Source organism: Filicampus tigris, chromosome 19, assembly GCF_054856515.1.
Source record: "Filicampus tigris isolate MCC_2025a chromosome 19, RoL_Ftig_1.0, whole genome shotgun sequence".
Taxonomy (NCBI): Eukaryota; Metazoa; Chordata; class Actinopteri; order Syngnathiformes; family Syngnathidae; genus Filicampus; species Filicampus tigris.
Window position 1 is genome coordinate 12,033,660 of NC_141235.1, and position 14,819 is coordinate 12,048,478.

A 14,819-nucleotide genomic window follows, 5' to 3' on the forward strand; every position below is an offset into this window, starting at 1 on the left:
TCCCTCTCAGCCAAGGTGTCATGGAAATGCAGTTTCGCTCCCTTTAAGTAAAAAAAATAATAATTGCAATTCCAAATGACTGCTTACATCTTTCATAGTTACAATATCTGAACATTGCAATGTCAATGTGGGAAGAACAGTGAAGAGGATTTGAGAAGAACTGGAGCTCAGTGGCTAGAGAATTTGATTTAAGAATTTATTTTCAATATTAATGCATACAGATTCTTGTCACACAAAAAGGTCCACAATCATTGAATAAAAAACTGTATTTTAAAATGAGAAATAACTTTGAGCATTTCTTTAAATTATCTTGACCCACCTCAAAAACGAGATAGCTCTTCATCTCAAGGGGCTATCCATAAATAAAACTAGAAATATATTTGGTATAAAAGTAACATAACTATACCGAAAACTAGTACCAGCCTTTAAAGACGTGTCTAACAAAACTTATTTTGGGTTCACAGTAAGCAAACAACACAAGGTTTATAAACGGCACTTGGGAGGAGTCTACTCTCCTCTATATACGACAATATTCTTATCTGTCTCATGAATTTTTATTTCATAGAGAACATTAGGTGTAATGGCCTTTGCCATGTTGTTCCATATGTAAACAGCCAGGTTCTCAGTTGTGCTAGGAGACAGGGAAAAAAAAGTAGTTAGTAGCAGTAGTAGTAATAAAACAAAAAAATTAAAATCAAACACATAGGCTACATCTTCAGGCTTTGAGTTCTTCCAGACGGGACCAAAGTGGCCTTAAAGTAGAAAGCGTCCTTTTCGCTTAGCGGGACATACATCTGACTGTCATCCACATAGCGGTGAAACCAAGATTTCTTAAGATGGAACTCAGGGGCAGCAGATACAATGAAAACAGCAGGGGCCCCAAAAGTGAACCCTGTGGAACCCCATACATCAGAGGAGCTAAGTTGGACTGCCTGCCAAATAGGACTGTGAGCTATTGCTATAATCAACGAAACAGATTTTTTTTTTCCTTTGTGAAGTCTTTTTTTTCCAAATGAAGTAGTTAAAAGATTGATTGATTATTTTAGGTTGAATATGCAGATTTTGCTAAGTCCCTTGTTTTTTGGGAGCAATCGTTAAATTACTTAAAATTACACTGATTCATGGTTACTAGCCTTTGGCGGCTAGCCAGGAGGGTTTACCTTAAATAAGACATAAGAATATTAAATAAAAATTGAATAAAATACAAATACGTTTAAATCCATTTATATGTGTTTTTAGATAAGCTGAATAAATATCTGATAGTTATTGATGTTTTGTTAAAGTTGTTTCATTTATCTGTGATGTCTGATTGGTAATATAGAGTTAAAAGTTGGACTCTCCTCTTCAAAACAAGAGATAGGACCAAGAGCAGCAATCACCTCAGAAGATAGAAGACCAGGAGGTTGCAAATAAAGAAATATGAGCCCCTTTGTTCATTCAGTGGTGTATGCTGATGTTTTTTTTTTTTTTTTTTAATTGACAATATTATTAAAAGCGCAGAAAAAAAATCTCCACCACTGTATAAAAAGAAGTCTAATGTGGCTGAAGGTGGGAGGAAGATGCATACCTGGGAATATTGGCAAAATACGGAACGTCCTTATCCAGGTTCTTATGATCAAGTGGAATCATTATGACTTCCTGAAAATTGAAAAAAATAAAATAAAATCACTCAAATTACAGTACATTCTATTTTGCAGATTTCAGATTTCTAATATTTACTCGCCAAAATAAACGCTCATTATTAAATACGTCTTGCGACCCTTGTGAAGATAAGCGGTGTAGATAATGGATGGATATTAAATACGTCTTCTATGATGTACAGAGACTGACGTGTTTGGATGAATATATATCGATTTCAAGTGAGCTGTAATCCCTCTATCGCAAGATCCCTATGCAACAGAGATCTTGTATTGGAGAGATACAGACCCCGTACGCTGGTCACGCTGTCAATTCTGGCACGGAAACAGGTATCTGGTGCCAGTATCTTTAAGTTCCTGGCGGGCGTAGCGAATGTTCGCAGAATCAATAGTGCATAAACAAGTAATGAAATAGTACAAAAAGAGCACCAGACGATAGCTGTTAGCCAATGTGCATGGTTGCACTGGCTTCCATTAGCCTATGCCTATGAACTGACGGGACACGTGGACCGAACTGAACTAGTCACCGTTTAAAACCGTTAAAACCTTTCCGAAAGCAATTCCATCCCTAGCGTATACAGGTATGTGAGCATATGAGTGCCGACTGGTAAAACGGCGAGCAAGGTGACTGACAGGAGAAGGAACGAAGCAGCGTGACTGATTGTTGATGATGTATGTAAACAAATATGCCTGTAAACAACCATTTAGAGAGTCCGTAGAAAAATACCTGTTGTCCATTTTATTCACTAGCCCACTTGTTTTGTTTTTAAGAAGGATTACACAAAACTATGAAACCAGTTTCCATGATTTTTTTTGTATAGGGTTAGTCAAGCAAAACCCTATGGCATTTAATTGAGAATCACAGTAAAGGATGTGGATAAACCAATATTTTTACTTTACACTTTTAAAGACCACATGCAAGGGATGTTGTGACTCAGATCCAGCAGGTGCTAAATTTGCCCTTTAGGCAATGTTAAAGCATCACTGTGTCATTTGTCAATTTTTGTTGATTATGGCGGGGCCATGAGGACAATAGCGGTAATGTTTTGACGAAGGTCAACTACATTTCCCATGAGCGCCTGCTCGTAGTGTTGTGAAATCCTGAGCTCTCGGTGGCCTGCAAGTTGGACTGAATTACATTTCTATTTACAGTGGCTGTGTGAAAGATGAATACAAATGAGGTAATGAATCTAATTTTGTTTGAACAATACTTTTATTTGTTTTGGGGCTTCTGCCATGACACCAGTAATAGCATGTAGACGTTCGAATCCATTTCCGTCCTTATAGCGAAAGGAGGAAGTGACGTATGCCGTAAAGCAATTCAGGACATTTGTATTTTTTTTTGTGTGCTAGGGTTACTCCCACCCTCCTCAAAGTTGCTTAGTGCAAGTAAAAATGATACAGACCCCTCAGGGCATGACAAAAGTCCCATTCAACTATTTTTAAGTCAATGTTTCATCAAAAGACTTTTATTAAGGTTGAATACTTGCCCAGTGTTGCTTTAACAAACTAGAAAAAATATAATAATTTAGAAAAATCTTCCTGAATAGCAAACAAATGTAGAGGCAGAGGTGGCCACAACCATTGGGTGAAATAATAAAAAACATTTTAGGAAAGGGGAAAAAAAAATAAAAATATGTAACAATTAGCTTTTTTTTTTTTCCCCCCTTTCTTAAATTATTTATTTAAAAAAAAAAAGTATGTAACAATTACGGGTAAGCTTTTTTTTTTTTTTTTTTACTATTCACCAAGAACTCTAAGAATATTAGTTGGCTTAATTGTTTTACCCAATATTTAGAACAATAAAACATTTTTCGTTAGTGTGTTATCCTTACCTCTATACACCTCTTCAAGTCAGTCAGGTTCATTATCATACCAGTGACATGGTCAATCTATACAGAAACACATATTCACATGGACAGTTAATGTTATGCTATTTTCTCCATGATAAAAAAAAAAGCCTTCACTGAAATTTGTTTTTAAATGAAGTCCATTCAAATATGGATTAATACAGTATATGCTTTTGATTTGTCAGAAGGCATACTTTGCTTTTGTGAAATACTGCATGTTACATTAAGTTTTAGAAGGCTTGAATTATTTAGCTACACTTGTCAAGAAACCTACCAAGAAAATGGCTGAACCTACTAAAATAGTTTAAAAACTTGACTGATGCTACGGATTAGTGAAATATTATCATTGAGGATCACAAGGGCATAGCAGGTGAGTTGCATGAATTCAGTGGAAAGAGATTGTGTGGGTTGAAGGGTACAAATTGATCTTTATGTTCAATGTATTTCCCTGAAATGACTTCCAAGATAACAATGCAAGGATTCATGTGGCACAAATTGTGAAGCAGTCATTAAGGAAGCATGAGACATTATTTTTACATGACAAAGTCCAGACCTTAACCCCATTGAAAGAATGTCAGAACACTTAATGCAGTGGTCCAAGTCTCAACATCATTGATTGAAAACACCGGTGAGAAAGTAATGCAATTTTGGATTAAAAGAAATATAAATGTGCAATTTTGTCCGAGTAAGATGGCACAACAATATATTGTGTGCAACATATAGTCAGGGAAAAACATAAGCGCACTCTTGTTTCTTCATTTTCTTGTTCACTTTAAATGCCTGGTACAACTAAAGGTACATTTCTGTGGACAAATATAATTATGAGACCAAAAACAGCTCATAAGAGTTTAAGAACTGATATATAGCCATTTGTTTTGTATAGAACACACAAAATGAATTAAAAAAAAAAAAAAAAAAAATCACCATATATGTACAGTATGCGTGTTTGTATTATCAGCGGTTTGTTGATTGTGTCTTATCTATGTGAAATTTATGACTGATTTATGTTGCACCATGCAGTTTTTTTTTAACAAACTGCACCTTGAGGTTATATATAAAATAGTCACATTCCTCTGCATTAGTTACAATGCTCACACTAGCATTGATTGGAGAAGAAAAAAAAAAAAAGTTATTTAACTGATACGGAAAATGTACATGTATTGAAGGAATCGTTTTCTATGTAGTAAATTTATATGCGTACATCATTGTAAATTGTACATAAAGTAAAAAAACAAACAGCTGATTATTTTTATCAATGTCAGAAGGGCTAAAATCGGTCGATTTAATCCACAGGCCGATTAATCAGTCGGGCAATACAACTTACTGCTAAAAGGAGTGCTTTTAGGAATAAGAAATTGAAGAAAACAAGGTGGTCTAATAATGTTTTCCATGACTGGATGTAAATGTCTGAAAGTGTATTATTGTTGAGACCTTGTATACTGGGCACAAAAAGTAATGGGAGGTTAAAAATAATGCCTGATACTCACTTTTCCACGCACAGTTATCTCCACTGTGGAAAGAAAATAAGTGTAGTTAATGATTGGGAAATGTTGGACAGCAATAAAAAAAGGTGGATATAATTATTTATAAAATAACTTAAGAATTTGGATGGTTTGGAATGGATTGTTAAATAACAGTCTTAAAAGTAAATGATGCAAAATATAGTGCAAAAATATGCTCATAACGACCAATCACGGCTCAGATTCAGAAAACAGGTCAGCCGTGATTGGTCGTTGTGAGCAGTTGTGATGTCATTTTCAGCCCACAGAAGACAAAATGGCCGCCCCCAGAGATGGCTAAAAACGAGTGCATTTTGCTGCTTAACTTATATTCCACAAACGCAAAATTAATCAGAATGCCGTGTTTCGACTAGTGGGCCTGCTGGGAACATATTCTTGAAAAAAAAATGTTTGAATTGACTTCCGCTTTAAGTATGAAAATTATAACAGAAGTATCATGTTAGTTGAATGTGACAGGGAAATATTTCCTATTAAAAGAGGCATAAAAATCGGATTTATTCTTCCCTCTACATCTTTTCATTTTCATATCAACATCCAAACTTTTTCTTCTATGTAATGAAATACATTTAGCAAATAAAAATATAGTATCTACCCTAGCCAAAGCTGAACTGATAAAAAACAAAAGAAAAATAATGTTGTTTTGAGACTTAACATTGTGTAAATCTTATTTTAAGTGTAGGTGATTTGCAGAGCTGGGCACTTGACAATTTTTTGCCGGTCCGGCCGCAACCCTCCTCCCTTGACTTGGGTACCCTTCCGGCCGCGACCCTCCAGCCATATTCATAAACATTGTTGGCCGACGCCCCATTCCGCCCCGAACCAAAAAAAAAAAATAAAAGCATCCGTGATTGACGTCGCTGAGGGAGAGACGCTAACGGCAGAGGCCTTTTAAGGATCAATTATTTGGGTCCAATAATTATAGAGAAGAGTCATAGAAGAAGAAGTCGCAGAAGTTGTAGTCAAGTTACTTATTTATTTTGCACACTTCCCCTCCTTCAAAATAAAAACATACCAGCAAACCATTATACACTGCAGGTTTGCTATGGCGTATTTTCGGAAGTAGTGAACGCCAGAAAAAGTGAGTGATGTGCTGGCGTCTGAATATACTCGTAGACACTAATTGTTTTGAAACAAGTCGGGGGGGCGTCGCTTCAAAAGGGCAGCGACAACAATGCATATCGTGCCTGCTACAACCATAAAGGGATGACTAGACGATGCATTTAATTTCGGCCTGGCCGGAGGGTCCGACCGGTCCGGCCCAGCTCTGCTAATTTGCCATCACTGAGTCGAGGATTGGTTCCTCTGAGGAGAAGATGTGCACTGTGAGGCTAATGTTTAGCCACTTTAGTTAGCAAGCGCAGTTTGTAGCTTGTGCCACGGGGCGGCGTGTGTTTGGTTTTTGTGTATTGTGCTGTAGTCTTTCAGCTCGGGAGCAGCAGCTCTAAGCTGATTGGTTTGCATGACCTGTCATGAGTAGCATGCCGCTTCTGATTGGTCAATTTAAAGCAAGTGGAGGGAGACTGCATTTATGTGTAAGATAGTTGATACAACAAATTCTGGGGTCAATCAGGAGCGCTGCAGAAAAGAAGCTTTGGCGATTATGTGATCGGTCTGGAATCTAGATTTTGATTTAAAAAAAAAAATTGTTCAGCTTTACTTCACAAATCAATTTTCTGCTCAACACAATGCTGGCATGGAAATGAGTTCAGACCATTCTCTCAACCCTTCAAAAAAATGTCAGTTCATTTTCCCCATTGAAGTACATTTTTAAAATTCCCATCCCTTTCATCTACGTAACATACAACACTATTGAAACTACTTGCAGAACTACATAAATATGTAATCAATGTCTAAACAAAGTCAGCCATGATGATATGATTGCAGGGGCTTGTAATCAGCATTTGACGCTATTTGCACAATCACATCAAATCACAAGAGTGACTAAAAATAACTGTTTATACTGAAACTGTTTACATTGCCTAGTACACATTTTCCAAGTATTCGTGTTTGTGGAATACAAATGAAGTCAAGGCTTCAAAACAAAACCACATAAAAAATACACATTTTCACAGAGCAATGACCTTTTGTTATGCTGCAGAAGTGAAAATTCCACTAACCTTTGTAGTTGTGTCCATGGCCGTGAGGATTGTTACATTTCCCAAAGACCTTTATATTATCTTCATCGCTCAAGTGAACGCTACAAAGGAAATGAGAGCCATGACTTATAATGTGTACTTTCCAGGGCAAAGTATGAAGCAACGGCGTTACAGGTTGTTCATTGAGGTACACTTCACCATTGTTGTCTTTTCTTATACACTTCACACTAATCCGGGTTTTTTCATACTGTACTGTGTATAAAATCCACCCCATCTTCGAGATGAGCAAGGGCCATTTTTCAAATCCATAAGTACATCTTTATGCATTTGTCAATGCTTCTGCCAAATTTCATGGAAAGTGGTCAATCCACAGACTTTTTTTTTTTTTTGTACCTACTGATGGCCAGTCCCTTGATGTTACTCTCAGTCTCCGCCATATGCTAGCTCATATTTTTCGTTGCCTCCAATGGTAATTTCATGAACTGCAAATGCCTCTTAACTGTGTAACACCTTATGGTACTTATTCCTTCTAGACTCTTCGGCATGTTAGAATGTGTCAAAATAAACCACAGATGGCCTGACGCCATAAGCAAACAGTTTAGCTCTTGGCCCTTATTTTGTACACTTGGGTCCTTGGTTTTCGATAATCGTCGGGCAGATTATTGACGCCGATATTCAGCATTTTGTCAAATATCAGAATCTGCCTTTTTTTTTTTTTTAATTCTGCTGGTTGATAATAAATCAATTTGAAACTGTGTTAACTTCAAGTAACTATTTATTTAGTAACTATTTATTTAAATTTTCAATTAACTTTATGAGATTCTACTGACCCTGGGAACACTGCACCTTTTCTTTGAAATCCAAACAAAGGTAAGCAAAATTTGAAAATTTCTGACATTTTGGAGAACTTTATTTACTGTAGAAAACTATACGGAGCTACTGAAAAATTGTTTAATAAACATGCTCAAAAGATGTTTCACCAACATTAAGGCCTTGTCTACACGTACCCGGGGTTTTTGCAAAAGGCGGATATTAACTTGCAGTTCGCACCTATCATCCACACTCCCCGGAGTTTTTTCACTGAAAACGTAAAACTTAAGTTATCGACTCGAAATATCAGTTACCAAATACAAATACAACGAGAACAGCGAGGGCCCCAAAATAGAACCCTGTAGAACACCATACGACAGAGGAAAAGAGCGGGACTCCGAGGAACCGAGGCTAATAGAAAAAGTCCTGCCAGCCAAATAGGATCTAAACCACTCTAGGGCGCTTCCACTAATGCCCACTTGGTGTTGCAAACGAGTTAAAAGAATACTCTGGTCTACCGTATCGAATGCTGCAGTAAAACAAGACATACATAGTCTCCAGTGTCATTTGCCAGGAGGATGTCATTAAAAACACGTAACAGGGCTGACTCTGTGCTATGCATCTTCTTGAAGCCTGACTGGAAAACCTCCATGACATTGTGTTCATCCAAGAAATACTTTAACTGAGTGCGCCGCTTTTTTCCAGAATTATAGAAATAAAAGGCAGCTTGGAAATTGGTCTAAAATTTGACAACACACCTTGATCGAGGCCAGGTTTCTTAAGCGGGGGGGCACTACGGCATGTTTAAAATGTTGGGGGACTACACCGGAAGACAGGCTGCTGCTGATAATGGCCAAAACCGCATTTCCAATACTCGGGAGAATCTCCTTAAAGAAGTGAGGGGGAACAGCGTCATGCGTGGAGACAGATGGCTTAATATGGAAAACCACGTCTTCCAAAAATGTCAAGGAAACCGCCTCAAAGGAATCGAACACTGTGGAACAAAGGACGTGGACAGAGGGGTCAAAAAAGTGTTTCCTCATGGGAGGGGCCTCAGCTTTGAGGGAGGGGTGGCTGCCCTTCCCGTGGGGGCTGTCATCGCAGGGACTCCTTGGGTCTGGGTGGCCGGCGGCCTCTACACTTTGCGTGGGGTCCGCCTGTCTAATCCGGGCTGGGGTCTCGATGGTGGTGGCGCCCCTGTGGCCGTGGGCTGTCATTCCCCTCGGCGCGGAGAGCTCCCCTTGGGTACCCTTTCCTCATATGGTTTCTCTGTGCCTTGTCATGTCTTTTTAACACATTTTATCAAGTTGTGCACTTTGTGTGGGTGTGTGTGAATGAGTGCTGATGTACTAATGGATATCTGTCTTGGGTTTGTTGGGAGGGAGGGCATGAAAGGATTTTTTTATTTTTTTTAATGTTTTGCTTTGGATGATTTACAGCACTTTGAGTTGCATTTTTACGTGTGAAAAGTGCTGTATAAATAAAATGTGATCGATTGTGATTGATTGAAAAATGGCGTTCGAAACAAGAACCCTAGCTGTAGCAACCTGGTCAATGAAAAACTGCAAGAATCTATCGCACATTTCAGACGAATCCGTGCAAATCGGTCGACGGGGCTACAGAGTCAATTGTTTTAAATACAGCATGTGGATTTTGCCGATTTGCCTGAATAAGACATGACAAGTGGTCTCTCTTGGACTCCAGACCTGCAGCCTGTCTCTTCTACCTGTGTTCAGTTCTGTGGCATTCCTGCTAAGCTGCATGAGGTACTCTCATTAAATCGTGGATCCGGTCTAATTTTTTGCCGCATATTTTTTTAATGGAGCCACAGAGTCCAAGATGTTAAGGCAGGATGAATGGAACCAAGTGCTGAGTGCCTCTGTGTTTGAAGAGGGAATACAAAGCCGATCAAAGGCATCAGAGAACCGACTAGCATTGAGGGGGTTAAAAACCCGGCCCCTGCGCTCACAGCTAGGGGTGGGCGATATGGGCAAAAAAATAAATAAAATATTTCTATATTTTTGCAAAAACCTCGAACGATAATTTGACGATTTTCTACAAAAAATATTTTAAATCTGCACTTGCTTCACAGACCAACTGTGGATGGCCAGCGTTTGTGAACATCTCTTTTAAATAGCTAAATACAGCTTCTGCAAAACATAATGATATTCTACGACAATAGTTAACAATAAAAAAACAAAAAATTATGTACAGACTTACATTGATTTTGGGGAATATTTATGTCATTTAAAAGTCTCTGCTGTTATTCCATAATGATGTGATATTTTGAGCTGCAGTAAGTACTGGTGTACCGCTGCCAACTACGAGAGCAATCATAATTAGAAAAAGGTGTTAACTACAGCAATCAGAATGAGAAAAAAATGTATTTGATATGTGACGTATGACGAAGTGTCACCCAGCGAGAGAAAAAAAAGACGTCATCATGACAACACCCATTTCTCATACATTGGCCAACGTATTGAGAATAAAGTTGAATAACAAAACTGCAATTTACAGAAAAGTGCATTTTCCCACTCATTCATCACTGTGATATGTAGACTTGTGACTTTATTCATGTTTGCGTGTATGTTGGCGTCACACTAATAAACCGTCGTAGTTTGTGGAACATGTCTCGGGAATACAGGCTAGTTATGAATGATGCGGACTAAATGCGTGTAAACTGAATGTTAACCGATCATCCAGGATGTCACGTTTGCCTTGCTCGCTTAAGTACTGAGTGTGTGTGTGCGTGAGTGGGTGCATGCGTTTACATTTGTTGGTCCAACTCGACTGTTTTCTGGGTGTGTGTGTGTTTAACCTTTTGTATAGCGTGCTTGCGCGGTCGTCAAGTTTTCCTCATAATCCATATGGCTCGCGGTGCAACAGAATTGCTCTCTCATTTTGGCCCATCTAACAATATTATTCCCACCGACGTCAGTCAACTCCGAACCATTTACAGACTACGGCCAACGTGGACTCGCACCTTGCTATAAATCCTCGCTAGACACTCCTCCATGAAATGAGGAGGACACAGCTCCGCTGTAGTGCGGACAGAGTCACGTGACCGGGCCCTGCCCGCTGATTCGGCGAATAATTATCACTTCCTCCTTCTCTGCTGTCAATGCACACTGATTTTTCAGCATTTCCTCCAACTTTGCGGCCGTCGGCTGACTCGCTTCGGGGCAGTATTAATACTCAATGTATAATTACACATCGTGTAGGCAAGATTGACGATGATATCGATAACGATATACATCGCCCACCTCTAGTCGCAGCTAAAATGTCACTCTCCTTGCAGAACTCCCATTGTTTTTCATCGTACCTAGAACTCCCAAGGCTGGCCATTTGACCATGAAGTAATAAAAACGATATTTTTTAACCTGATACCAGATCAGCTGAAAATCATCGATCGATCACGCGATCGGAAATCGGGGCCGATCACGCGATCGGAAATCGGGGCCGATCACTTGATCGGATCGGGACATCAATAGCTGTAAGTGTAGAATTTCTAAAATGAATTTATTTACATGAGATTAGCGTTATCAAACAGATCATTTAAAGACCTTTACAGTAATAGTATAATTTTTCGGAGACATTAAGACCGATAAAAATGCACTAGTTTCCATCCGACCTTTTAACTCCCATGGCCTGGTGATTTGACCAACCTACCTATAACTCCCAAGCCTGGTCATTTGCCCAGGAAGGAAGGGGTGTGTCGGGGGATAAACTGAGCTATTGCCATGTTAAAGTATATTAGCCCTTTTCTTTTCAGTTCTTCTCACTAGTACTGGAAACCACATGAACATGAGTTCCAGGCCAGCCATGATGCCTTGAACATCCATGGAAAACCTGAGAATCTTCTTTCACAGGTGACACACTTGTACTATTGTTTTGGGAAGAAAATTACGTAGGGTGGTATTATTATTATTGTGGTTATCATTGCTGTCTGCTTGAACATTTCCCAGTCTGTTGTATCAAAACAATCTTGAAGAACGGAGTAGGGCCTCCCTGGCCACACTCTTACCTGCTTCAAAACTGGTTTGGCAACTTTTACACTCTGTCTGTAAGCTGGCATTAGCATAACAGTGATGTGATCAGAGATTCTGATGTGGGGGCGGGGGAAGGCTTTGTAAAGTTCATTGAGTGCTGCGTTCCTGTCAGGGTTGCTGGAGTTGAGTTGGATGAAAACATCAACGTTACCACGCATGGATCGCCAAATCTGACTGGAAAAAACGTCGGATTACTCAAAAGAATCCAGGACCGGGTGAAAGTGGACAACCCTGAGCAGGAAAGTACTTTTCTTACACTGCATGATCCACCAGGAAGCCTGTGTAAATCTGCAATGCAGCTTGACGACGTAGTGAAGCCAGTTGTAAAACTCGTAAACTTTATTTGAGCAAGCGAACTTCAGCATCGTCAGTTTACTACGGTTTTTTTTAAGAAACTGACGCCGATCACCGGGACTAGCTTTACCACTCTAATGTCCGCTGGTTAAATTTGGGGAAAGTGTGTCAACGCGTGTGGGAGCTCAAACAAGAGATTATCTCATTTTTGGAGCAACTTTAGAAAGCTGACGAGTTTCCTGAGCTGAGTGACACAGATTGGCTTTGCGATTTAGCTTTTGCTGTGGACATACATGAACGAGCTGAACGTGAAGCTACAAGGGAAAGACCAGTTTGTGCGTGATATGAATTATGTACACAGACAGCAGAGCCTTCAAAACCAAGCTCACCTTATTCTCAAAGCAAATGTCAAACAAGTCATTCACTCATTTCCCTTACACTGGCGACACTGAAAGAGGCCCCTCGACACACGAAAAAGTACAGGAAATTACCGGATGACCTGCATGACGAATTCTGCCGTCGGTTCTCTGATTTTGGAAAAATGGACAAGTCACCACAGCTGGTTTCATGTCCTTTCACACAAGATCCTGAAACCGTGCCGGCAGAGTTGCAGTTGTAACCGATTGATCTCCAATGTGACACGGTCATGAAGGAGAAGTTCAACTCTGTTAACTAGATGAGTTTTATGCTTCATTAAGTGGTGCCAAATTCCCAAACATCCAGAAGATGGCACAGAGGATGCTGGGGTTGTTTGGCTCTAGGTATGTGTGTGAACAGACTTAGTGTGATGAACACCAACAAAGCACCCCACATATCCCAGTTGAGTGATGCTGGGAAAGTTCTCCAAAATTTAAAAATGTTAACATTTCACCAAAAGTTGCAGAGTATTCCCAGGGCCAGTAGAATCTCGAATAAAGATAACTGAAACTTTAAACAAATTGAATCCTTGAAGTTAACACAGTTTTAAGTTGATTTATCAGCAATCAGATTAAAAAAAAAAATTAAAAAATGGGCAGATACCGATATTCATCAAAATGCCGAATATCGGCGCCCATAATCGGTCTATCCCTACTTAAAACCAAACACTCAGTTTCGGACTCGGGTGCCAAAAAAGCGTGATCGGGTCATCCCTACTTACAGCACCCACAAAGACTATATTGAACAAATCATAGGTCACATTCATAACTTTAACTACCAATAAATAACTCTGAAGAGTACAGTTGGTAGGAAAATGTTGGTGTAACATTGACCATAATAATCACGTAGCATCAGTTTCGCCTGAAAGGCAAAATCGATTTTAGAGGGCAATGGTTGTTATAGTATCGTTTCCCATAACAATGGATGCATGCAGCACACAGTGTAGCGGTCGGCCTCCGTGGAAGCAAAACAAAAACAAAGAAGAATCTCACAAAAGTAAAACCACAAAGACGCTGGGACAGAGTCGCTTAGATGGCAAGTTTCTTGCTTGCGTAGGCGCTTTCCTCGTGGTCCTAAGCTTCATCCACAGCAAAATCCGCCACCTCGTCGCAGAGCGGCCAAGCTGTTGAACAGCTTCGTAAAACACGCCCCCCAGTTCCCGAGTGACAACAATCGTACCTGTGCAGGCGGTGGCACGCGCTGAAGCTCTGGACCCGGGTGATATATCCGATCGGCTCGGAGATGCCGTTGTTCATGGCGGATCCTGGCATGTTCTGCAGCCGACTGAAGTGTGGTGAGAGCACGAACACAATGCGGGTCATTAAGACTGCTGCTGCTGGGAGCCTCCAGCCTCTCGTGACTCATGCGGCGTGACCATTGGTTTAAAACGGGGCGGGCTAAAACGCTCACATGACGCACACAATCAGTGACGTAACGTAAGAAAGCCAATAAATAAAGGTCAGCATCCAAAAGCAAATTTGGCAATGTCACGCTGGTTTGGTCTGGAGTTTCCGTAGTATACTGAAGTTAAAAGCCGCAATAGTTGTTTATTTGTTGATAATTTGGAATACAGTATTGATATTCTACATATTGTCAAACCTGTAGGGGGCAGCATATAGCCAGTTCCCCAACTTTTTACACCAAGTAGCACCTAGTAAATAATTAGCTCTCCAACTACTGTAATGACCGTCATTAAAATGCAATAGCATACTAAGCCCAATGGTTCCTTAAAAACCATGCATAGGTTTTATGACTCAAAATTATATTGAATATTCAAACATTGGATCTCAGACAAGTCATTTTTTTTAGGTTATGATTTACCTGATATGTTTCGGCGGAAACTTTCTCCTTTTTCAGAGTGTCACATGACGGTGTGTGACTCGTCTTTATCAGATAATGTTCAATGAAGGCGTGACCCACCTGTCACGCTTTCTGCTGTTGGTTCGCCGCTTCCAGGATGCTGCTCCTGGAAGTAGAGAGCGTAGAGAGATGATAAGTCACACACCATCATGTGACACTCTGAAGAAGGCGAAAGTTTCCACTGAAACATGTCAGGTAAATCATAACCTAAAAAAATAACCCGTCTGAGATAAAAAAAAAAAAAAAATCCAATGATTCAATTTACAATTAAGACACAGAATGGGCT

General features: G+C 39.7%; 1 protein-coding gene across 1 annotated transcript; it reads right to left on the reverse strand.

Moving 5' to 3' along the window:
- Positions 1 to 182: 182 nt before the first annotated feature.
- Positions 183 to 14,057, reverse strand: pts (6-pyruvoyltetrahydropterin synthase). The gene is made up of 6 exons (XM_086016768.1): positions 13,853 to 14,057; positions 7,125 to 7,204; positions 4,975 to 4,997; positions 3,473 to 3,529; positions 1,568 to 1,638; positions 183 to 631 (listed from the first exon to the last, which is right to left on the reverse strand). Exons 1-6 carry the CDS (start codon positions 13,993 to 13,995, stop codon positions 508 to 510), a joined length of 498 nt encoding a protein of 165 aa, XP_085872894.1. The 5' UTR covers positions 13,996 to 14,057; the 3' UTR covers positions 183 to 507.
- Positions 14,058 to 14,819: the final 762 nt, after the last annotated feature.

Excerpts from the sequence above, each read along its gene's own strand:
- pts (XM_086016768.1), bottom strand. The coding sequence starts at position 13,995 with ATGACCCGCATTGTGTTCGTGCTCTCACCACACTTCAGTCGGCTGCAG. Across the intron at positions 1,639-3,472 it reads ACTTGAAGAGGTGTATAGAG|GAAGTCATAATGATTCCACT; the intron begins GTAAGGATAACA and ends TTCAATTTTCAG. Across the intron at positions 632-1,567 it reads TATTTTGCCAATATTCCCAG|CACAACTGAGAACCTGGCTG; the intron begins GTATGCATCTTC and ends CCTGTCTCCTAG.